We start from the raw sequence: 25,551 nt of genomic DNA on the forward strand, positions 1-25,551 counted from the left end.
TTATTCTACTCTTTTACACTTTTGGTAACTACATTTAAACTATCAGTTGGGTTTAAGTGGAGTAAGAGCAGGGAATGTCTTTCTCCGCAGGCGTTCCACCTCAGCTCTCAGTGCAGCCAGTTCCTCGGTCTGTGCTTCGGCCAAATTCAAAAGCTTCTTCCTCCGCAGGATGTCCTGATAGCGCTGCTTTACTTCATCTTCTTGGCTTTCCTCTGTTGCTGAAGAGACAGTAAAAACTTCATAGTGACAGAATAAACAGAAGAGACCAAATCTGAGGCATACCGATATAAAACTGATAAAATCATTGCTATCCCTTTTAGCTATGGTGGACATATTTTTTTAGTATTAATTTGTATTTAATTCTTTAGTTAAATCTTGAATTTAAGTACAGTGATTTCAGTTGACAGTTTTGGTGTCGTTTAGACATTACTCACACTTTAACAACTTTTTAGTGAGGAGTAGGTGTAACTTTTGTTTTGTACTTATTATAAACATTTTGACACATTACACACTGGGTAAACTCTGATACCTGTTGCTTCGTAGATTTTTCTTCTTTCTGCAACAGCCACTTCCATGCTGACCACCTGCAGGTCAAGAGCTGCACACTTCTCCTTCTTCAGCACAGCCTGTCTGTTCAGCTGCTTTATCAGCTTCTTACAGTTCTCAATTTTCTTCTGATAAGTCTGAACAAAGAGTTTAAAAAGTCATTTGAAGTCTGAAGTGCTGATTCTATTAACAATGTTCGCTGCTTTTGAGTGAAAGACAGTGTTTACCTTCTCTTGTAATGTTGAGGTCTTCTCTAGAGCAGACACCTGCTTTGACATTCTGTTGTCATAGTCTGACTCACTCAGGTACTTTATAAAGAAAAGGTAGAGATATGAGTTTAATCAGTCGCACAATTCAGTCAGATGCAGTTCATCAATAGTGTTGCTGCTTGAGGAATTAGTGTACCTTGTGTTTTATGTAGAAATAAATGTAAATGTAAGACACTACAAAATAATCTGTCATATTCCAAATGCAATAATATTTTTTATTCTGTTCATATTTTTATTCATTTTTTTCATTATCTGATTTCCTAGAAATCAGATTCTTAATAAATTCACGTTTACCATTTTATCAAGTTTGATTGTCTGGCTATGTTAGTGCTTTAGATCTTTACTGGTTTATATTGGTTTGCTCAGCAACATAATCCAGTCCAATATGCAGCCATGCCTGCCAGTAATGGTACTATAATCTATATCCCCTAATAAAGTAAATTCTCTGTGTGTGCTCCCAGTTTAGAGACTGGCAGAGGGCTACCCACCATCTGTTGGTCATATAGCCTGTCTCTTGTCTCTAAAGTGGAAGCCCAAGGGCAATCAAGATGGCAGCTTTTACTTTGGCCATACTTTCACTTCATAATGTCACACTGAGAATTTATAGGGATGCATTGACCACTCCTATATATAACCTATAGTATAGACCCACCAAACCTGGAAATGGTCTGATAAGTAAATTAGGTATATTTTCACAGAAAAATCACTTAATTATGCTGGACATCAGCTCTCTAGAATGGAGACTGACCCTAATTTAAACTCAACTTAGTTCTGTAGAACAGAATATAATCATTATAGCATCAACTCAAGATTTACCTCTTGAATCTCCTGATTGAGATGAAGTCTTTGAATGTCTTTGGCTTTGTTGCTGAGATCCTCCATCTGCATAGTCATCCTCTTGTGCTCCCATTCCTGCTGGATGATCCCCTTACGGATTTCTTTGCGCTCTATCATGCCTGCAATCTTCTGCTCTCCTAAAGCCTGAAAGTGAAGAGAAATGTTGACAACACTGATGTTTTTTCTATGTTTTAACTATGTTTAGTCTTTGGTGTTGCTATTGCAACGCGCTAGAAACCAGTAATATATACTGTACAGGATCCTATTAAAATACATGACAATGAGCATCAACAAAATTAAAGATATTAATTGTTTGTACCCTAATTACGCTGTTCAGTTCCTCAACAACACTGCGGTGGAGCAGCACAGCATCAGAGTAGTCTGCAATGAAGTCTCCAGACTCCAGCTCAACCTGGCCCTGCTTTATCACAATCTGCACCATAGGGTCCCGGCAGAACCTCATTCTCTCTTCACGCAAGCTGTTAAAAAACAGATTAAGTAAGCATCCCTAAGCTACGTTTATAAGTAAGCATCTCTAAGCTACGTTTATATAGCTGAGGTTACTCAAATCTGATTTTACTTAACCCTGTACTGTAGGTGCACTATACTTTTTAAGATTAATAACTGCCTCATTAACTCGTTAATGTGACACAGATCTATTTTTTTTTCAGTCCTGTGTGGACATGTCAAATCTGACCTTTGTAAATATGATTTGAAAATATGATAAGACCATCATATGTGGTCCTAAATCAGAAACATATTCTATCTGTTGCCGTTCATTCAGATAACAAATACATACAGATCGCTTACATTTATCAATGTGAACTGTTAATATAACCATATAGCAAAAAGTTTAAAATTGATAAATGAGGCACATAATGTGAATGTAGCCTTAAATCTACTAGTCTGTTTACCAGCACACATAATTTAGCACCCTTTTATAGTTTCTAATAAAACGCAACACTGCTCTTCTTACAAACTTCTTAATATTGCATTTCTTTTGACTAATTTCTGGCTTATCTGGTGTTTGCATTAATGCTTAGACAATTACTAAACTAAAATCCCCCTCTTATTATTGGATTCCTTAATCTGACCCAAGTCTGCTGTTTATATGACCACTTAAATAATCAGATTCTGATTATTATGTGCAAATAAACCCTCTCACAAAATATGTTATGGTATTATTTTGAGCACTACACTATTTCAGCATCCTTGTTTCTTACCCATTGAGCTCATTATTTAGAGTCTTTATTTCCATTTGCAGGTTCTCATCCTCATCTGTTCGGTTCTGTAGAAAAGCCTGCATCTCTGCTAAGGTCAATGCCTTCATCTTCACCTGTCACCAAAAAACACTGCCTATTACTATTGTTCATAGTGGGTTTTATTAACAAAAGGCATTGTTTGTACTCAGAAGCATTTTCTAGATCATTTCTAACCACCTGCTGTTCACTCTCCACTTTAGCTCTCCTGGCTAAGCAGAATCTTTCCCAGACAGGTAAGTCCAGATCCTCCGGCATGTGCTCTGGAGCGTCCAACTCCTCCATGGCCTTCATCATATCCAGGGATCCCTCTGCTGCTGCTTGGCCTAACAGAGGCCTGATGGAGGACGGGCTTGTGCTGTCAGTCTGAGTCCTAAACCTCTGCACCCTGGAAAACAGCACAGAGAAATAAAGAATTAAAATAAATTATGAGACTTAAAACTGTTTTCTACTACTCTTAGAAGTAGGATATTTTTATTGCATTCCAGTGCTTCTATTTGGAAAACATGGATGCCCATAGTGATGTTGGTATTCATCTTAAAAGGGCCCAAATTAATTTTGCATTAGTAAAATAATAATCTTATAAGGAAATACAGATATTTGTAAAATAAACCTGTCACAAATAGAGTGTTTACTGTTTACTCCACATGCAGAATAACCTATTTAACTATGATGTCAAGATTTTGCCTACTGAGTTTTAACTTTTCCAATTTCAGGGATAATAAAAAACAGATAAAGAATAAAACAAAACGAATCTACCTAATAGAAGCTTTTAGTTATATTATTGTTAGTTATAACTATTATTATTATTATATTATCTCTGTATGTATTTTTCCTTAATTCTATTATTTTATTTATACTTTGCTCTTTATACTATTTTACACACTTCAGTATTTTCAGACATGAATTCTCTCAGTATTTTCAGACATGAAGTATTATATTTGAGTGTTTCTGTGACAAACATTGATTTAATTTGACTTTTAAGAAACAATTAGGCTTTGAATATTTAGAATCACATATGGGCCTTTTTAGGAAATAAGTGGTCATTGGGGCTTCTATGGGTGATGAATATATTTGATAAAAATAGCAGGTTTTAGTTAGATTTGAGAAAAATACCTGGGTCTGCGCTTGTAAAGCTTGTAGAGCTGGTCAACCAAATATCTGGGAACATCAGCAAACTCTTTGCGAAATCCTTTGTCAAGAAGCTTTAAAAAGAACACAAGATTTTAGGTACATGCTATATTACAAGGCTTGGGCACAGAACTGTGCTCGTTGTAAATGTTAAATGTTAATGTCTTACTTTATCATCAGCTACAGCGATGTCATATATCTTCTGAAACTCCTCCACATCCTCTCTGTGTCTTTTAAGACCTTCCCCCATGTCATTCTGGCAGCAGAAATCAGAATATCATATACATAATTATTTTATACAGAATGAAAAAATTCTCAGGGTAACAAAAATGTGTTAATGTATGACTGTTCTGTCTCAGCAGCAGCACAGTAATGCTGTGTTCTGAGGGCTCACCAGAAAGTCAAATATACCAAATGGAAATATAACTTCACTGCAATCAGGTGCTTGTCATAACATCCGTCAACTAAACAACAACATCAAGTGGTCCACAAACATTGTGACTAGCTTTTATTCTAAGATATATTATCCCAGAAATAATGGCAATAAACTATAATCTGTTATTTTAAGATACCTGAATGCCACTGATACACACATAATAAAATTAAACAATAATGCAAGTACTCCATTAAGCAATAAACATTTAGTTAATAATAGTTTATTAGTTTATGGGTGTTTATTATCTTTTTTCTTCTTCATGCTGAAGTCCACCCTGCTATTTTTGAAGGTAAGTTATTAATGCACTTGTCACTGCACAGCTAGCTAAAATATATGTATAAGGAAACAAATATTATTTAGTTAGTATTTAGTATTTAGTATTTAATATTTAGTATTTAGGTCATGTCCATGTTTTGTCCAATAAGTTGATATGATAAAAATTTTATATTGCAATATTATATATTTAAAATGCAGACAAAAAAAGGAGGGGAAGATACTTAAAAATGCTAATATTTAAATATTTTTCTAATTAATTAGAAATCCACAACATACTCAAATGCACAATTTATCAATAACAAATTTATAACAGTACATTAAAATATTGCCATATTGTCCAGTTCCATGAACAGTCCTAACTATAACATATTAAACAAAATGGACTAATATTACTTCTCTATGTAATGGAGAATACCAAAAAATTTGATTGAAAACTAAGGTTAAAACAGTTCCCCACTTCTGATACAACCAGATACAACTCAGCATGTTTATTTGAAAGGATCACTTGGACTGACTCTACAGTACCTTAAGAATTCTTGCCATCTCCAGTTTGTAGGTCAGATGTTTCTCTCTGTTCAGGATCTCTTCCTCAATCATTAAGGAATAGGCTAAATTGGCAATCTTTAGCTCCTCCTGGGGTGAATGCAAATTAAAACATACTGTCTAGAATTAGAAGCATCCTTTCAAGCAGTACACCCGATCATTTCAATCTATATAATTAAATTTGTTGAATCCAAGTGCTGTTCTCAAGGCCTTGAACTACAAAGGATCTTCTGCCAGTCCAGGGGATCAACCTGGCAACCTCAGTCACAGTCACAAGACCAGATATTAACCCAAGGATGCAGCATTGAAAGTACCAAATTCTAACTTCTAGACCCCTTGGGATTCCTATAAGGGTTGCAATGGTATACAGTTGCAGGTATTTGGTATTAAAATTGATGGTTATTATATACCCAAACTGAAAATCCCAACAACTCATTAGTATTTTCAGAGTTAATTAGGAAATCAGCAGAGTAACCCAACATGAAAATAATGATTAGCTGGAAATAAATTAGTTTAAAAGAGCTCCACCTGACATACTGCTTTCTTATTTCTTTTTAAAAGGGAGACATTTTTCTGATACTTTCGTTAATCAACTTTAAGGTTATTTAAAAGATGCCCTTTTTTAATTCTTTAAGGGTCAATATAATATAACAAAAAGAAGTAGAAGAAAAAGGAGAATAAGAGACTGTTACAATATAAAACTTCAGACCACGGCAACTATACTCCCTTATAATTTTACCAGGAATTTAGTTATACATTTATAATGTCACATGACAAATGTTTATAATTTTACCTGACAAAAGAAGTCTGTTTCAATTTACCTGATGTACAGCCATGTCTGATTTCACCTTCTTTTCAAACAGCTTACTGAGTGTTCCATCAAAACCCTGAGTGGCATCTTTAATGGATGTCTGCAGTTTTTTTATCTCTGCCTCCAAGATCTGTGACCATAAAGATGTTTAACCAGAAAAGCATATATATATATATATATATATATATATATATATATATATATATATATATATATATATATATATATATATATATATAAACACATTAGCCTGAATAGATAACACATGGAATGTATTTTAAACGCAGTATACCATATGTATGTAATTTTGCACTTTTACCCTGGTCACATAGAACATGGTCCTTCTGTTTTGCAAAAAACGGTTTGCAAATTTACATTAGATGTATAACACATGTACATCATAACATACTAATATTACTGTTGTACTTTAATGGTTAACATAAGTCTGTATTCTTGAGGAGATGAATTTGGTGGATAATAAGTCATACCTTTCGGTATTTCTCCTGCTCTTCTCTGAGCTCCTTAGTCTTTTTCTCATATTCTTTGTAGCTTCTTCTCTCCTCCTCTGTCCACTGTACCTCTGGCTTTGTCATGAATTCAGGCTGTGGCACTTCCTTTAAGTCAAGTGAAACATGTCTTACATAGCATCAGATCACTGTATTAAAAAAATATTTTACAGTTTAAGATGAAGACAATGTTTGAAAAATACCATTCTTAGAATGTCCTCTTTCTTAAGCTCAAGCACCCCATCCATCATATAAACCAGCGCTCTGTCTCTGATATTGTCCCCCTACACAGGAAACAGCGAGCAACAAAACACAAACATCAACACACTGCAATCAAGCAAATACTGTACATGAACTTCTGAAGGAACCTCTTGACATATTGTAAGCCTAATACATGCTTAAAAATAGGTTTTACAATAGGAGTGTAATGTACACACCATGCTTTTTGAACCTCACGGTTTTGCTTGAGTACAGTACAAAAAAACAAAAACAAAAGACCAACACAGGTTTCTTTTCATTTCTTTTCATTTTTCTTCAGTTATAGTTATAGTTTTTTCCCCATCTAGATCCTGAAGTAGTTAATACAGCATGTTCTATGAACACAGTGACATTTATTTACTATCTATCTTTTTATATATTTGTGTTTATTCAAGCATAAACACCTACAGATCAGATAAGGACCCTTTTCATTTAAATTGCCATAGGTGATTAAGCAGAAACATTAATTTCAGCAGCTACATACCTTTGTTGCGAGCTGCCTCTGCTCCTCTTCTTTTCTCTGCTGCTCCTCTCTCTCCATCTGCTCAGGGGTCAGATATTTCTCTACCTTTATCTACAAGCACAAATAGAAATTCACACAAATCAAACTAGAGATGAGGCACAGGAATAAACCAAAATCAACAAATGCAACATTTTCATCAACTCAACTTTTATTATTATTATTTTTTTATTTATTTTATTTATTATTATTTGTTTCTTTAGTATGTCATGTAAAACCCTTTTAGATTGTATATCCACCTTCATCACTGGCTCGCTTCCTTTACAAACAGCACATTTAGTATGCTGGATACACTTAACATATGTCCAAGGGTTTTGTGGACACCTCTTTTAATGAATGCGTACAGCCAATGCTGAGACAGATGACAAATGCACACACCCAGCTTGTATAGTCCCTGAAGTATAAGACTCCCTGGAAGTGGTAAACTGAGCTGAGGTGTGCTGCAGTGGAACTGTGTTCTCTGGAATGACAGTAATATTTTTCCAATACTTCTGGAATGATTTGGGGGCAATACTTTTGTCCATATACTGTAATTTGCTGCAAATTACTACATTAAAAGGTTGACACTCTCAAGTCTCCCCCATTACACTATTTGTAAATGATGCTGCCCCACATGGGGAGTGAAAATGCTGTAGCTGTTACCTCAGAGTCACTGACGGTCAGTGCTCTCTCTGGTCTTTCATTGTCAGTAAGAGTTGGCTCCCACAGAACCTCCTGCACCTCCAGCTCAGTCATAATGTCAGTGATGCGCTTGTTCCTGTCTCTTACACGGCTGATCTCCTGCTCCTTCTGCTTATACACAGCCTCAAATTCTTCATTAAAAGCAGTTTTCACTTTGTAGATAACATCCTAAAATAAAAAATAAAAAATACAAATAAAAAGTGTCAGTGTCATTATGTTTTTGGTACGGTATGATTTTAAATCGACCATTCCTCTCTTTTTGGAGAAATCATTTATTTTCTTTACTCTTGTCACAAGCCATTAAACTAAACTGAACTGTTTGATTTTTTGCACCACGAGTGGCATAACATTATCCAAAAGCAGTGTGTAAGACTGGTGGAGGAGAACATGCCAAGATGCATAAAACTGTGATTAAAAACCAGGACTATTCCATCAAAAATTGGTTTCTGAACTCTTAAAACTTTATAAGTATGAACTTGTTTTCTTTGCATTATTTGAGCCATTTCTCATTTTCTGAAAACAAATGTTCTAAATAACAATATTTTGTATTTGGAATTTAGGAGAAATGTTGTCTGTAGTTTATAGAATAAAGCAACAATGTTCATTTTACTTAAACATATACCTATAAATAGCAAAATCTGAAAAACTGATTCAGAAACTGAAGTGGTCTCTTTATGTCTGAGCTGTATGTCTGAATAAGGCACATTTAATTTTTTTTATGTAAAACAGTTGTCCAAAAAAAAGAATAACTTATTTCTCCCAAAAGGGAGAAATGGTAGATATATAGATATTCCTTATAATGTCTATGTGTCTTCATTAATAAAGATGCTGACCTGTAGCAGGGTGATCTGATTAAGTTTCTGCTCTCTGGTCTGAATGCTGATTTGGCTGTACAAGTAAGGGTTAAAACCCCCACATTGAGGACTCAGGCTGCCTGTTAAAGCTAAGCTCTGTGCTGCATCTCCTTCTGCCTCATCCTTCTCCTCTCCCTCTACTGGAGGCTTGCTTTTCTCTTCGGAAGTCTCTTGTTGAAGCTTGCAGATGACAGACCAAAAGAAAAAAAACATTTAATTAAATGCTCTTTACAATGTAATTATATCTGCATTGTGTTTAAGATATAAATTAAGAAAATTAAAATTACATTTGATTCAGATAGTTCAGTCTGTCGGATAGTCTCCACCCGATGAAGCTCTTCCAGCTCCTTTGCTGTGCGTTCCTTCATAGGGTAATTCTGCACTTCATGCTCACTGTGGAAGGCCTAAGGGGGTCATATAGAAAAAGCATAAAGTACAGTAGCTATAGAAGGCCACAGTCATTAGATTACATTAGATTCAACTTTAATGTCATTGAGAAGGTAGTTGTTTAAACACAAGTGAACGAAATGCACTTAGCATCTAACCAGAAGTGAAAAGCAAAAAACATATTAATAAGTACAAATTTGATCTGCAAATGAACATCATGAGGCAGAATTAATTTATAAGGTGCATGAATAAATTTAGAAAGGGTTTAATATCCACTGGAGGAGCTTTACTCACTTTGATGTACACCTTTACAACACAATCATTAACCATTTGGACTGGAAATTCAAGCACAAATATGTCAGAAATTAACTCGTGAAAGTAGGTGTGGGGCAATAATTTGAATAGTCTCTAGATATTTATCTAGGTAAGTTAAAGAAACTTGTGTGCTAATGTAGTCTTCTTAAACATTTTTAAATGTAACAGTCTGCAATATATAGTACAGACACTATATATTAGGAATGTATACTTGATATCCATTACATCCCAAAGCTTGCAGCACAGAAATATTTATAAATTCACATTAACACATTTTCGTACGTTCATTTACCTTAATGGCTTTCCCCTTGACTTTCATCTGGTCCCAAAATTCTTTCTTAAGAACCTCACGTTGATAGCGCTTAGCCAGATTTTCCAGCTCAATCTCCTTTCGTACCTAATTCATGCCAAAACATATTAAAATAACAAATCATAATAAAGTCAATTCTGGTGCTAAAGCACCTTAATCAATCTGCTTTACATACATTGAGTACTCTGAGTATATACAGCTCTGGAAAAAATAAGAAACAACTTCAGTTTTTGAAAAAGTTTCTCTGATTTTGCTATTTATAGGTATATGTTTGATTAAAATGAACATTGTCGTTTTATTCTATAAACTACAGACAACATTTCTCCCAAATTTTAAATAAAAATATTTTCATTTAGAGCATTTATTTTTTAGAAAATGAGAAATGGCTGAAGTAACAAAAAAGATGCAGAGCTTTCAGACCTCAAATAATGCAAAAAAAACAAGTTCATATTCTCCTCCACCAGTCTTACACACTGCTTTTAGATAGCTTTGTGTCACTTTGATTATATTCCAGAGTTTTTCAATTTGGTACAATCAAAGAAACTCATCCTCTTTAGCGGTCTCTTATTTTTTCCAGAGCTGTATTTCTTACTTTTTTTATTAGTGATATTCTTGCTCAGTAGTAGCACTATACTAGCAATTGTGTTACCCTGTCAACCTCCTGCTCTCCCTCAGCCTGCAGTCTCTTCTGCTCCTCCACGTCCAGGTTAAACTCATGCAGCTCCAGCTTCTCCATGTCTGGCAGAGACTCATTCTCCTGCATCATAGCCTGAATCTGTAAGATGATCATTAGTTTTGACTTAATCAATTATCACTGAAGTTAACTTACTGCAAATGCTTTTTACAATTTTCTTGGGTCTTCAATGAAAAAAGAACTAGAACAATACTAGGAAGCTATTAGTTTGAACACCTGGGTTTAACAAATACACTTGATAGATATTATATTAGTGAATTCAGTAATTACAGTACATTAATGCCCATAATGTAAATAAAGTTTCTTACTGTTTCTCTCAGTTCCTTAAGGCCATTCCTGATGCTCTCCCTGTTTCCTGCAAACTGCTGGCTCTCCTCTTTGAGTACCTTTAGAGAAAGACAAACACCAAATATATAAAACATTCTTTTGATTTCTGATGGATTAAACTCTTTGGTTCTTTAGTCATTCTGGATAAAAGCATCAGCTAAATTCAATAAATGTAATCAAGTGTAAACTCTCATATTATTATCTTGTCCCATGGCTAAACCTCACCACTTGACAAAGCCAATTGTATAGTTTTATAGTTTTTTTAGTTCTGATACATAAAGCTCAATAATGGCGTTTTGAAACAAAACATAGATAAAATCAGCTGTTTTTCCATGTGCTAGTACTAAAAAGCATCTCTCCTATATGATAAAATATGTCTTTCTTCTACATTAAATTTTACAATTATAACATTTAGCAGATGCTCTGTTCAAGGCCCAAAAACAAAACAGGACTATTTGAAAAAGATAAACATGAACCTATTACTATCATGTATGATGCCAGGCATCATATATCCACTGTATTGAGTTGTGAAGCAGTGAAACTGTGTTCTCTGTGTTTTACAACTAAATGAAATCAAATGTATTGTTATTACACTACATCATTCGAGAACACTGACCGCATCTAGCTTCTCATCCAGCCATGTGAAATGGGATGAAGATGCAGAAGGCTGACTCATATTGCTCTCATCCTTGTTGGTTACGTGACTGCTTTCACTGACCTGCAAATAAAAAATAAATATCTTACATAACCTCACATCTCCCAAAGAACAAAACAGCTGTTAAAAATAAAGGTATAAATTTCAGCAGCAGATTCAGATCCAGTTATATTGCAATAAATGCAATTTAAGTTCATGATAGTATTGGAATCTAGTATAAAAATATGCTCATTCTGACTATCAGAGCTGTACTACACTAAATTATGTTTCCTAGCCAAAACCGTACAGTCAAATAGTCAGAACCTCTTTATAAATTATAAAACACAGCATAGTTTTTCAGTTCCATACCTCAGCTGTGTGAGGTGTGTGAGGAGCCTGTAATTCCAAGTCAGTCATGCGGCTGAGCACAGGGTTTTCAGATAATATTAACTCCTCAAAGGATTCCACCATGGACAGTCTGTACTGGGTAGCTGTGTTTGCTTTACTGTTTCCAGATGTCTTTAACCTGTCAAAGTATGCATGTTTAAAATGTTAATAGTGTTATTTGAAAAAAATTTTTTATTCATGATTCGTTTTTCAAATGCACTGAATTTATTCCCTATAAATATAAAATATGAAAGGTTTAACAAAAAGTCAAAACAAAAAGTACATTTCTAAAAATAAAGGTTTTCAAAAAGTCCATGTAGGAATGATTTTGGATACATAAAGAACCTTATTTGCAACATAAAATAATAACTTGTAATTGTGAAGCAACTTTTAAAGGTGTAAAGAACCTTACAGTAACATTTTACAATTCAACCAATTATTAATTGCCACTAGTTAATCATTACTAATCATTATAACATTTAAATCTACCGGTAATGTCTTAATTTATTATTATTAACAACATTCTTAAGTATTATAATTTGGCAGTATTTAATAATGGCTTGGCTAATGTTAATTAATAACTAATTAAGGCATTACCTAACCATTTAACAATGGTGCTCTTACCACTGAGCCACCACTGCTCCAATGGAATCAAAAGCAGAATTTACTATTTTTTAAATACATTTAAATGAGTTGGTGAGATGTATTTCTGTCCACATAGTTAATTTGAGGCCTGTAGAGAGTTTTGAAATGTTCCTAACAGAACAGTTCAGTTTTCTGATATTAAATATTTTGATTCAAGAACTTGTTATGGGAAGAAAAAATAATATAGATTATTTTGATAATATTTAATAATACTGTCACATTAATAAACACATATACATTTCATTACCTGAGCTTACTACAGACCAGAGAGCCATCTCGAAGGCCAGTGGTGATGACTGTTTGACTGTCAGGTGTAAAAGACACAGAGCAAACTCCTCCCAGCCAGGAAGAGTGGCACTGATGTTGCACATATATTTCCTGGATGAAACAGAGGGAGTGGTGTAACACACCCAACTGTCACCGCATTGTACAATGTCACCTCATTGCACACATTGAGTACTCACATGTAAAATATCAATCAACCCAAACCAGATATTACCAGACTGGAGACATCACAGATGCGTAGCAGTCCATCTCTGCCGACAGAGGCCAGCCAGTCCTGGTGGGGTGATAGATTCACAATCGCAGGGCCCAGAGGATGCCCTTCTGTCTCTTTCTCTGGAGTCAGCTGAAGAGGTTCCTCTGTGCTGGATGATTTACTTGCAAGCTGCAAATCAGATAAAAAAATAAGCAAGCTTAGTTTTTACTGACTGAAGACTAAAGCATGTGTAGGAAAAAGCTACAAGACTAAACTAGAAAAGATAATTTTCTGAAGGTAAATAAAGTGCTAAAGGCACAGCTAAAGTGGTTGCTATAGTATTCTAGGTGGTTGCAATAACGTTAATATTAGGTGTTTCTAGGTGTTAGCTATGGCATCAAGTGTAAAGGTGACTGCTATGATATTGCTAGGCGGTTGCAAAGATACTGCTATGGTATAGTTGTTGGTTGTTAAAGTGTTGCTAGGTGGCTGCTAAGGTTTTGCTAAGCAGTTACTACAGTGTAGTTAGGGATCAAATAATGAAAATCAACAAAAAGATAAGTGCAGTCCTGTATAGCTGTAAATAAGAGCCCAGTTACACGCCCTGATGGAGTTCCTGAAGTTTGGTGCCTTTCAGGAAACATAAACTCTATGGCTTGGGCAAGTGTCAAAAATAATAGGAATGAATGGGATCATTATAAAAAATGTCTAAATACTTATGGACGCAAATGCAAATGCAAGTGTTGTATTATGAGACGCTTTTTAAAACAGAACAGCTCTAAAACTTCATACCTCTGGAAGTTGGAATATCTGCAGGACTTTCTTTTGCTGACAATAGCCAAAGACTTTTCTAGTACCCAGAACACATGAAGACAAATAGTCTGGAGTCTCATACACACAGCTGTGAAGAACATCTTCACGAAGGGCACCATGCAGGTCCACACAGCTTCCTGAAACTACAAGCAGGAGGAAAATATTTATTTATTTTATTTTATTTTTATTTTATTTTACGCTGCTAAAAACGTCTGTTTTTACAATTGATGAATATTTTTGTCTTTATCTTTGTGTCTACCTGTGACCTGCTGCAGAGATATTGAGAGCAGCAGCAGTACATTCCCCTCTTTATGTTCCTTGTTTTTTCTTTCCTCTTTTTCTCCATCACAAAGCACCAGCACCTTTATCTGTTTGCTCTCTTTTACAAACTGGGTGGACAGGCTCACAGTGGCACCTATTGTTACTGAAAAAAGTGGCAAAACAATCTAAATCGGAAACAGATTCATACTGACAAATAAAAATCAAATCAGTTCTAATGTCACATTAACAGTAAATAAAAATACCAATCTATACCAAATAAAAATAAAGAAACAGTAGCTTTAGTCATGGTTGTAGATTACCTGTGTACCCAATCACCTCAAACGCTTTTGATGGTCGTGCATCCAGCACAAATATGTGAGGCTCTGATGCTCCTGTGATTAAGACATTGCCTCCTTGATCAAACCTGTTGAAAGCAAAAACAACATTAATACACAATATACAGTAATAATGTTAAAATGTTAACAAGTTACTTAATAACATATTATTGCTATCGTTCAAAAATCTTGTATTTCCAAAATGGCAGTTTTTCATTAGAAGAAAAGACCTTAAATTTTAATGATTGTCTGTATACATTGTGCATCATATTGGCATGCCTTGCATTCAATAATCTCTCTTACCAAGAGGTACGCTACCCAAAAGTAGACTCTGAGAGCCTTTTTTTCATAGGATGAAGTGGAAAGCACATTTACAATCATTCGCATATCTGAACATCTGAGACATACATGCCAAGTTTTGCAGCAATCGAGGGTGCATTATTATTTTGGTCAATAAGTATAGAAAGTATTTTATTTAAAGTCATTTTGGTAATTTTGGAGCATTTTTATTGGTCTATTCATTATGGAATTTTGACATTTAAGAACAAACGCAAAATTCAAATAGTCGAAAAAGCAAAAGTAACTCTGATGAAATAACAGGGCTCTTGCACCATTTTAAAAGTCAAATTGAATGCTTTTTAAGACCTTTTTAGAGCCTCGATAAATATAATTTAAGACCCAAAAATGTAGTCATAATTTATTAAGTTCTCTTCCTGGTAACATTAGCTAACTTTCCACTGACATTAGCATGTTTGCTAAAACGGCACTAATGTTAGATAGCCCTCTGCTAACCTTAGTTCTACCTTTGTTAGCTAGCTTGTTTAAGCTAGTTAATGTTAATATGTTAGCTAACTCACCACTAATGTTAGCTAGCTTACCGTTAACCTAAGGTCTATTCCTGGTAACGCTAGCTAGCTCGTTTAAGCTAGCTAATGTTAGTATGTTACCTAACTTGCCGCTAATGTTAGATAGCTCTCTGATAACCTTAGGTCTATCCCTGGTAATGTTAGCTAGCTCGTTTAAGCTAGCTAATGTAAGTATGTTAGCTAACTCGCCACTAACGTTAGTTAGCTTTCCGTTAACCTAAGTTCTATCACTGGTAATGTTAGCTAGCTTGCTTTAGCTAGCCAAAGTTAGTATGTTAGCTAGCTTGCCACTAAAGTTAATATGTTAGCTAGTTTGCAGCTAAAGTTAATATGTTAGCTAACTCTCAACTAATGTTAGCTAGCTCTCTGCTAGTTTTCTTCCCAGGTTAGATGTTTATGGTGGGCCACTGTGTTTTCCCACCGGCATTAAATGTGCCATCTGAAAATGTAATACTTACAGCAAATTTACAGAAAATTTAAAACAATTTAAGACTTTAATTACCTGGATTTTAATTTAAGACATTTTAAGAATTTTTAAGGACCTGCGGGAACCCTGAATCACTTACACTAAATGACTGACAGGCACCTGGTAGAGGTGAACACTATGAACCAGTCGAGGTTCCTCCTTTCTTGTGAGTTCCACAAACAGAACATGCCCAGTCACTGTACCCACTGCAACATACTGGGCAATCGGGCAACACGCCAAGCTGGTCACCTGCACCCATATCATAACAACAGCACTCACTGCATACATCTGATACAAATAGATTTGATATTAGTGTGAAAAGTCCACAGTAAAAAGTCGTATTGGCAGATGGAAGGATGTGTAATAAGGTTGGTAAAAGAGAAGCCACTAACATTTGTCTGCAAAGAGATGGAAGCAATACAGATTCCTGCATCCAGTGACCACAGCTGCAGCTCTCCAGACTCTCTGACTGACTGGAACCATGCACACAAACACACACACACACACACACACACACACACACACACACACACACACACACACACACACAAACACACACACACACACACACACACACAGAAAAGGCCAGATAAACTTTCACATCATCAGTCATTAACCCATAATGTTATAATAATCCTGGTATTACTTTACCACGCAGATGTTATTTTCAGTGTATAATGGAGCAGCAGCCACAAAGTCTCCATTCAGAACATCCAGCACCTTCACAGGTTTGTCTGCAAGCCCTGGTTTGTATCTGTATATGCATCCCTAAAAAAAAATTAAAAATGTGAGTACAGAATAGCGCTAGACTAAATAGACAAAATGATATATCACAATATTTTCTTAATCTTGTTCAATATAATAAGAGATATTAACAAAAAAGCCCACAATGGATGTCTGTACTTACAATGTACTGAAAAAAAGGAATTTGTTAATTCATGTAATTCACCAGGAACTGAAAGCTGGTCAGTAACAGATGCTGACACTAAATAATGTATATTAAAATGTTGTGTGGTTCTGACATTTATTTTTGTGGGCGTCTTTGCATTTGAGTCCAAGTAATACAATTTTATGAGCTTTGCTGGCCTGATTTGTTTTTCCTGCTAAAGCAGGTCATCTTTATATTACAAAATTATAGTGCATACATCACTATCACAATTCACTGGGTTTAACTGAAGTGCTCAGTGTAAACCAGTAAGAACATGCTGATATAATTAGGTATATGATATAAGTTGAGATAATAGTAAAATGGTTTAACAGGTTTAACACCTACAGTGGGGGAAGAGAGCAGCAGTGTTTCATAATCAGGTGAACAGCACAGGAAGGAGGCTGCTTCCTCCATAGCCAACGTCTTTACAACCTCAACCTGATTCCCTTTAATCTGGATGTTTCGTAAAACACAATCCTACAACAAAATATCACGCAGAAAAAAATAAAATCAGATAAGAGTGAACTCACACCTGTCTACATAATTCTTATAAAAAAACAAGCTTTAAAATTATATTTATTTTTTGTTTATTTAAAGCAAACTATAGCTACAATATAATCATTCTTAAATGAAGTACTCATACAGTTCCTGTAGTAAAGATCCCATTACTGCACAGTGCCAGGCTCTGGAAACTGCCTTCTTGCATAAGCAGACCCATACAGTCGACTGTAAAATATGAAAAAAAAAAAAAAAAAAGCCATTACCTTCAGGTTCAAAAACAAAAAGCAAATATTAAAAAAATCACACTAATAAAAGCCACTCTTTACCTAGTTCATTTGAAGGATTTCCCTCAATAAGTGTCTTGTAGAGAACCGTGACAAGCAGAGTTTCAGAGTTTATTAGCAGCAGAAAACCTTCTCTGGTTCCCACATACAGCTGTGAGGAGGCCGACCAGCAGATGGCACTTGGGCAAAGTCTTGATTTCACTTGACCCTGGGGCTGATAAAGCAAAAACACACAAATTCTGGTTGCAGGAAAGTCAAAATAACTGTAATTAACTGACATTTTGTGGTAAATCAATATTTAACTAATAAATTAAACATAACATGACCTATATCACCTTTACAACTTCGTAAAAGAGGGCAACAAATCTACCTTGTCGAGCTTCATAACCAAAAAAACGGCTTGATATTGTATTATCCTAAAGCCACTTCATAATGACATAGTTTTGGACATGAATGTGAACTGTACAAATATTTAATTCCTAATTGAAATGTTTGAAGTGATCTGTAAAAGTGGAATACCTGAACAATCTGTTTTTAGCAGCTTTTAAATGACTATTTTAATGAAACAAGTCGTGAAGACTTGAAGTTTTCTTTGTTAAAGAATTGAAAACATGTTCTGTAATTTTAATACAGGAAATACATAATATAATAAATTGCTGTTGGAAATATACTATTGTCAAATACAGTTAATAACTGCAAGAAAATACAAAAAAATTTTGATAGCCCTGCTGCCACGGTGTCAAAAAGCGGCACCAGAAAGGGCCACTAGAAAATGTTTGTAAAAAGGTAATTTACCAGAAATGTATTTAAATTAAATTTATTTTACAGACATTTTCTGGCGCTCCTGCTACAAGAAAAGGCTTTTTACAGATGTTTATTAAAAAGTTTGTCCTAAATGGGACATTTTTGAAAAAAAAAAAAAACAACATAAAACATGAGTATCCAGATGCAGCAGGACAAAAGTCCATAATGAAAAAATCTGACCATAGTGGTTCATGATGTCATTTTAAGGGTGTGTGAAGCAGTACCACAAAGTTTTCCGCCCGGTCACCACTGAGACCCGCAATAGCTGAAGTTGGCATCTGAGGACCATAGTATGTCAATTTCCCATTGGAGCCATGAGAGGAGATCACTTCTCGCACAACAGCAGAACCATCAGCTGCAGGGAGGTCAACTACACTGAAAACACAACAGAAAATCAAAACAACACAAATAAGTATTTAATATACAGAAATACATAATCATTACTGTTAGACTGTTCATTAAATAATAGGGACATCTGCTGGACAGGGGGCACACCTACCTGGGTTGCATTATATGAACATCATTACTTTTCTCAATATTCCAGACTGTTACAGATCTTGAGTTCGCTGCACAGATTTGTTGCCAGTTAACTGGATTAAAAGCTAGAGTTGAAATGTCCTCTTCAGTCAGTGGATGGGTACAAACTGGAGCTTCACTTTCCCAGTTCCTGTGAAAAAGAACGAATTAAACTTACTGCATCGTTATGTATGGAGTGAATTTTGTGCCAAAAGTTTTACGTAAAAAAATAAAATCCACAATCAAAATTTTAAGAATCAAAAGTAAAACATGTATGTTGCAAATTCAAAAGAGAAAAAATATATATCAAATATATATATTTAAATATACTTGGTTATTTTATTATTCTTTGCACTTATTTGAAAATTATTTTAGTTTGGATTTTGCCAGTCTTTGCTTTCATTTTTGGATTTTTTTTGATTTTCTGTGGATTTTTGTGGATTTTGCTGCTAAAGACTTTTGCTTATGGAATCTCTCCTTTGCTTCTGCTTCATTTTTTTGGTTCTGATTTTTGGCACACTTTTCACGGGTGGGCGGGGCTTAGAAGAAGGCGTTCCCCTTTAATCTCTATTGGTCACCTACCCTGAACCCTCGTCTGAGACAGACCACGCCCACCCCGCCAGCTTCAAGCGCTCTTCCAAACATGGCGGAGCGAACGGGGTTCAGCTCACAGCAGCACCAGCAGGTACTTTTCCAATTAAATTTCATATAGACGTTATGTTTAATGTTATATTTCTTTTTTAAGTAAGTGTTTAACTCTATTAAGATGCTCATGTTAGCGGGGTGTGCTAAATATCCATGCTTAAATTATACTAGTTAGTTAGTGAACACTAACCTACCTAGTCAGTGAGTTAGCTAGTTTACCTAGGTCATCTGGTCAGTGAGTTAGTGGGTTAGCTAAGCTAGTTAGGTTACCTAGTCAGTGAGTTAGCTAATTAACCTAGGTTATCTGGTCAGCGAGTTACCTAGCTACTTAACCTAGGTCATCTGGTCAGTGAGTTAGTGGGTTAGCTAAGCTAGTTAGGTTACCTAGTCAGTGAGTTAGCTAGTTAACCGTAATCAGCACTTACTTGGCTTTACCCTGGGGCATAATAACTAGCTTAGCTAACCCACTAGCTCACTGACTAGGTAACCTAACTAGCTTAGCTAACCCACTAACTCACTGACCAGATGACCTAGGTTAAGTAGCTAGCTAACTCACTGACCAGATGACCTAGGTTAAGTAGCTAGCTAACTCGCTGACCAGATAACCTAGGTTAACTAGCTAACTCACTGACTAGGTAACCTAACTAGCTTAGCTAACCCACTAACTCACTGACCAGATGACCTAGGTAAACTAGCTAACTCACTGACTAGGTAGGTTAGTGTTCACTAACTAACTAGTATAATTTAAGCATGGATATTTAGCACACCCCGCTAACATGAGCATCTTAATAGAGTTAAACACTTACTTAAAAAAGAAATATAACATTAAACATAACGTCTGTATGAAATTTAATTGGAAAAGTACCTGCTGGTGCTGCTGTGAGCTGAACCCCGTTCGCTCCGCCATGTTTGGAAGAGCGCTTGAAGCTGGCGGGGTGGGCGTGGTCTGTCTCAGACGAGGGTTCAGGGTAGGTGACCAATAGAGATTAAAGGGGAACGCCTTCTTCTAAGCCCCGCCCACCCGTGAAAAGTGTGCCAAAAATCAGAACCAAAAAAATGAAGCAGAAGCAAAGGAGAGATTCCAGAAGCAAAAGTCTTTAGCAGCAAAATCCACAAAAATCCACAGAAAATCCAAAAAAATCCAAAAATGAAAGCAAAGACTGGCAAAATCCAAACTAAAATAATTTTCAAATAAGTGCAAAGAATAATAAAATAACCAAGTATATTTAAATATATATATTTGATATATATTTTTTCTCTTTTGAATTTGCAACATACATGTTTTACTTTTGATTCTTAAAATTTTGATTGTGGATTTTATTTTTTTACGTAAAACTTTTGGCACAAAATTCACTCCATAGTTATGAGGCGTTGTGTAATATCTTCAGTTAATTATCTGTTCTATAGAGTTGAAAAGGCATTTCTTTTGTTACTAACTAATACTAATACCTAACAAAACTGATCACAAGACAGACAACTGTTCTATAATCATGAAAAACAGACGTTTGAGATCATGGCAGAATTTTAAGAATGCAGTTTTAAGAAGAATTTCAATTTCTCTCACAAAAAAATATCAGTTTACAACTTCAACAACATGAGCAAATAAATGTAAAATGCTAAAGTAATAAAGCATGTTAAATAAAATCCTTTAAAAAAATACTGTACGGCTGAAACATGATTTACCATGTATTAGATTAAAGAGAAGCAAATGGGGCCTAATCAAACACAAACCACACAGTCTTACCACACTGTAATGGTGTAATCAGGTAGAGACGAGCAGCAGGCTAAATATGGACCTGCATCACTCAGTGCCAACACTGTGTAAGCCAGTTTAGCTGTGCCTGTTAAAAAAATGAAGAAATAGTCAAAAAAAAAAAAAATGAGTTTAGGAGACAAAGACATTTAAGACATTTAACAGTCTTAACAGTTTTTTAATATATAAATATGATGTCATTGATGGCTAAAGCTTGGAGTTAATCTAAATTAGATTGCACACTGAACTATATGCTAATTCTGCAAAATTATTAAAGTGCATGATGATGTAGTTTACTGATCAAAATAGTTAGTTTGGTTGTTTATTTTTGTGCTTTTCAGCGAAATAATTAGGATCCCTCGCCAAAACACATGGAACCTGTTTCTGTATGTCAGCATGGCCTACCATTATGTATAATTAGTACAGACACTAAAAGAAGATTAGAAATGCATTTGCCAACAAATAAGTGAACACCAATTGTTTCCAGGTGAAAATCTGCAAGTAAAAAAAAAGTAATAAACTTTGTATTAAATGACACACCTTTAAGTTCACATCGTAAGGAAAGCTCAGGGTAACTGTAAACAAATATGGATGGATGAAGTTTCTGTTCAGAAAGTGCTAGAGTCCTGGAAAAGCTGTTTGCTGTAAAGGATCCAATGCCACTGCCTGGAGACTGAAGCATATTCCTCATTCTTGTCTTTATGTTGAGAAAAACTATGTAATTCCCACATATGTAGCAGGCTGTGTTCTTATCCACAAATTCAACATTGCTGCTGGTGATTCCTTGAACCCACCTGAAAACAACCAATCATATAATATGTTAGCTGAGTGAACAGAGTTGCATATTATCTGTGAGAGCTCTATTTGATCATTTCAGATTTATTGGGAAATCTAATTTGCCAATTATGGGTTACCATGATCCATTTTATATATTATTTTTATGTTATTTGAAATTACATATAAGTTACTAGATATAGCTAGTAGCTACCCTGCAAAAAAAACAGCTCAAGCTCAAGGTGGCCAAAATGGTTAATGTAAGTTAGTGAAGCAAGCTTAGTTAGTTAGACACTGTTCCAGCTATTTACTGTTAAGATTTTACTATAATTATTATTTTGCTCATGTGTTTTATTTCACTTCAGGATAAATTTAGAAGCATTGTGCTGAATGACCTGTCATTTTCTGAATTATATAAATACACCTTCTCATTCTACGTTTTCTAATTTCTTTAGTTCATTTCTTTTCTACATTGTAGATTAATATTAAAGACATGAAAACAATTAAGAACACATACAGAATTTGGTACTTAGAAGAATCTAAAAACAAATAACACATATTCTGTTTCAAAGTTTCTATTTACAAAATAACTACTTGTGCATTTCTGTATAGCTTTAAAACAGTTTTCAATATTAAATGTACAATTTAACACACTGAATGTAGGAGAAGAGGTGTGTCTAAACTTTTCACAGGTACTGTACATATATTTTATTATTATTTAGTGCATTTTCAAGTTTGCCAGCATAATAAGATATTAAAGCTCTTCTGAATTAATTTATAGGCTAGAGTGGCTTTTATAACTCAATAAAACAAGCAAACAAACTAAATTGTGAGGCACAGGGTATGATAACTTACTGCCTGGTTTTGAGTTCTTTCAGTATGGTAGGTTAGATTAGGTTATTTAACTAGTTCACTCCCTCATAGATAAATAACTATACTACATAGAAGCTAATTGCTCTGGAAGTAAAGTTAAACAGTTTTATCTAAAGGCTTTAATACTAACCTCACTTCCAAACTCTCCAGAACAGCCATTACTGGAGCCGCTGCTCAGATCTACCACAGAGAAGCTGTGTGGATGTTCCCATAGCAACCTGTCTCGCGCGCCTCAAAAGCACGTGATACCCTCTGTCAATTCCTATTGGCTGCGAGGTCTAACATCAGTGAGCAGGCTGTTTTCTTATTCAATTTTAGCATTGCTGCTGGTAAACACCTGCAACAGTAAGGGGTAATAAAGTTAAAGTTTACGTTTTTATTATTTAAAATTACATGCTTCTTTTTTGGTTTGGATTCATTTTAAAAATGTAAATGGGGCCCTACTTTTTCTGTCCAGTATTTTTTGTTTTGTTTTTTTCTTTATTTATTCTTTATTTGTGTTTTGGTTTTATTCATCAGTGTTCACAATGCTTCCAAATATAGTAGAAAGTCTTCCCTTTACAGCAAAGATACTTTCTTTAACAAAAGCAGTAAAAACCTTTTGAATAAGCAGGTGTCCTTGTTTACTGATTAATTATTGGTGAATAAGAATTATTACATGTTATACAGTGAATAAAGAGCTAAAGGTTAATTATACTGTATTTATATCTGTTTGTAATATCCTCTAGTGCTCTGCTGACCTTCTGACGTGTAGTCTGTACTGCTGAATTCTGACAGTAGTCTAAATGAAAATGAGCCTCTGACTGAGTAAGTGCTGTGTTTTTTTATTCCAGAAGATGGCAGTGTTTGTCAGATAGTGACTGAAAGAGAATATTTGACAATTAATTCAGTTTCTGAAATAATACCAAGTGTAATGTGCATATAAGGCACTTTCTTAGATCCTACCTACTGTTTTAGTGAAGGGATTTTAGTTTAAGGGATGACACCTTGACATCTTGGTGTGCTTGCCATTTAGTACCAGCCAAGGGCTGTACTCTGGCTCCAGCAGACTGCATTAATTCGATTTTTACAACAGCATATAGCCCATCACATTGTGTGACCAGATAAAGCATGATAAGGTATTTGATTGGTCTTTTATAGAAAATCATTAATTTGATTTTTTTATATAATTTTATTTCTATTTCTTTTACATTCTCTCCGAAATTTACAAAGCCAATTACCCAACCCACTCATTCGGACTCCCTTTATCACTAGTGATGCCCCAACACACCAGAAGGGTGAAGACTAGCACATGCCTGCTCATGTACAGCTGAAGTCAGCCACTGCCTCCTTTTGCACTGCTGATGTAGTATTGCCAAGTAGCATCACAGTGCACTCGGAGGAAAGCGCAGTGACTCAGTTCTGATACATCAGCTCACAGATGTCATGTGCTGACTGACATCACCCTTTGGAGTGATGAGGGTAGAGATCTACCCTCCCGCAATCTACCCTCCCAGAGAGAGCAATGCCAATTGTGCTCTCTTAGGCCTCCGGTAGCCGATGGCAAGCTACATGAACAGGATTCGAACCGGCAATCTCCTGATCATAGTGGCAGCACTTAGCCCGCTGTGCATACAACATAACTTTTTTAAAATGAAGTTGAACTGCAGTAATCTCAAACTTTTCTGATGCTGTCTGTTAAACTGTTTTTATAAAAATACATGACATTGGTTGAGGCAAAAAATGATCAGAAATTCATTTACAACTCTGTCTTATTTAAGTATGCTGATTTTCTGTTTACTGTGAGTCCTACTACTGGGTGCAAGTAGGCAATGAAAAAATAAAGAGGAAATTGTGTTAGAATACTAATTTAAAAAGTTATTCTTCATAAAAATGTCAGTAATGGTTTGTGTGATGTGTATTTTCATCCAGACAGCTTTCTCCCTTTCATTCCACCTGTAAGATAGCAGACGGCTTTAAAAGAAAAGGCTATTGATTCAGTTATTGATTTTGAGTAGAGGACTGCAACTGAATGAGTGTGTGTGGAAGCTTCATCACAGACTATCGTATTTATGAATGTTTAATACCAGAAAAGCGGAGTGGCCCACTGATTTATGTAATTTCATCATTTCAGTGTCTGAACATTAGGACTAATAGAAAGGGAAGGGGAGCTGATCTATACCAGTAATAATAAATGTGAAAGAAGATTCAGAGTAGAAACTGTGCATTATAAGTATAATACTCATGGTAAAATAACCTAATATTTAATCTAAATATAAGTGAGTCTTATATTTCCCATTGTAAAAAAGTAGAAGAATATTATTTAACCTATTTATAAACCTTTTTTTAACTTTACAGTGAAAATATCTTATTCCATTGACAAATACTTTTTTTTATCTGTGCAATATGGCCTTGAATCAATATCATAATTCGCTCAGCATTTTATCTTAATGATGGTAGTATGTTTTTAATGTTGGCGATTATACACAAGATTATGTTGGTTATATGTTCCGAATATCAGTTTAAATTTCCTATTAACTGTGCTATGTATATATTAATATTACTCTAAATCATAAATGAGACCTAATCGGTTAATTTTTCTTTCAAATCAATATTGTTTTAAAGTAAACTTTAAAAATCAGAAATGTT

The 25,551-nt window shown here is 35.0% G+C and overlaps 1 protein-coding gene across 2 annotated transcripts; it reads right to left on the bottom strand.

Annotated features, from left to right (window-relative positions):
* On the bottom strand, nucleotides 1-23,258 carry cfap43 (cilia and flagella associated protein 43). 2 transcript variants are annotated; one of them, XM_022684567.2, is made up of 38 exons: nucleotides 23,054-23,258; nucleotides 21,817-22,070; nucleotides 21,268-21,364; nucleotides 18,862-19,029; nucleotides 18,587-18,737; nucleotides 17,601-17,772; nucleotides 17,417-17,499; nucleotides 17,119-17,250; nucleotides 16,497-16,613; nucleotides 16,238-16,318; nucleotides 15,946-16,094; nucleotides 14,499-14,602; nucleotides 14,177-14,341; nucleotides 13,897-14,060; nucleotides 13,126-13,293; nucleotides 12,874-13,004; nucleotides 11,964-12,120; nucleotides 11,577-11,678; nucleotides 10,942-11,019; nucleotides 10,589-10,714; nucleotides 9,922-10,026; nucleotides 9,215-9,331; nucleotides 8,907-9,107; nucleotides 8,035-8,241; nucleotides 7,357-7,446; nucleotides 6,818-6,898; nucleotides 6,597-6,722; nucleotides 6,119-6,238; nucleotides 5,280-5,387; nucleotides 4,212-4,298; nucleotides 4,028-4,116; nucleotides 3,092-3,299; nucleotides 2,876-2,988; nucleotides 1,972-2,131; nucleotides 1,632-1,796; nucleotides 774-854; nucleotides 530-683; nucleotides 1-218 (listed from the first exon to the last, which is right to left on the bottom strand). In XM_022684567.2, exons 1-38 carry the CDS (start codon nucleotides 23,080-23,082, stop codon nucleotides 43-45), a joined length of 5,016 nt encoding a protein of 1,671 aa, XP_022540288.2. In that variant the 5' UTR covers nucleotides 23,083-23,258; the 3' UTR covers nucleotides 1-42. The 2 variants fall into 2 exon arrangements, with proteins under 2 accessions (XP_022540288.2, XP_022540289.2); XM_022684568.2 differs by lacking the exon at nucleotides 11,577-11,678.
* Nucleotides 23,259-25,551: the final 2,293 nt, after the last annotated feature.

This window comes from Astyanax mexicanus, chromosome 7 (assembly GCF_023375975.1).
Source record: "Astyanax mexicanus isolate ESR-SI-001 chromosome 7, AstMex3_surface, whole genome shotgun sequence".
NCBI lineage: Eukaryota > Metazoa > Chordata > Actinopteri > Characiformes > Acestrorhamphidae > Astyanax > Astyanax mexicanus.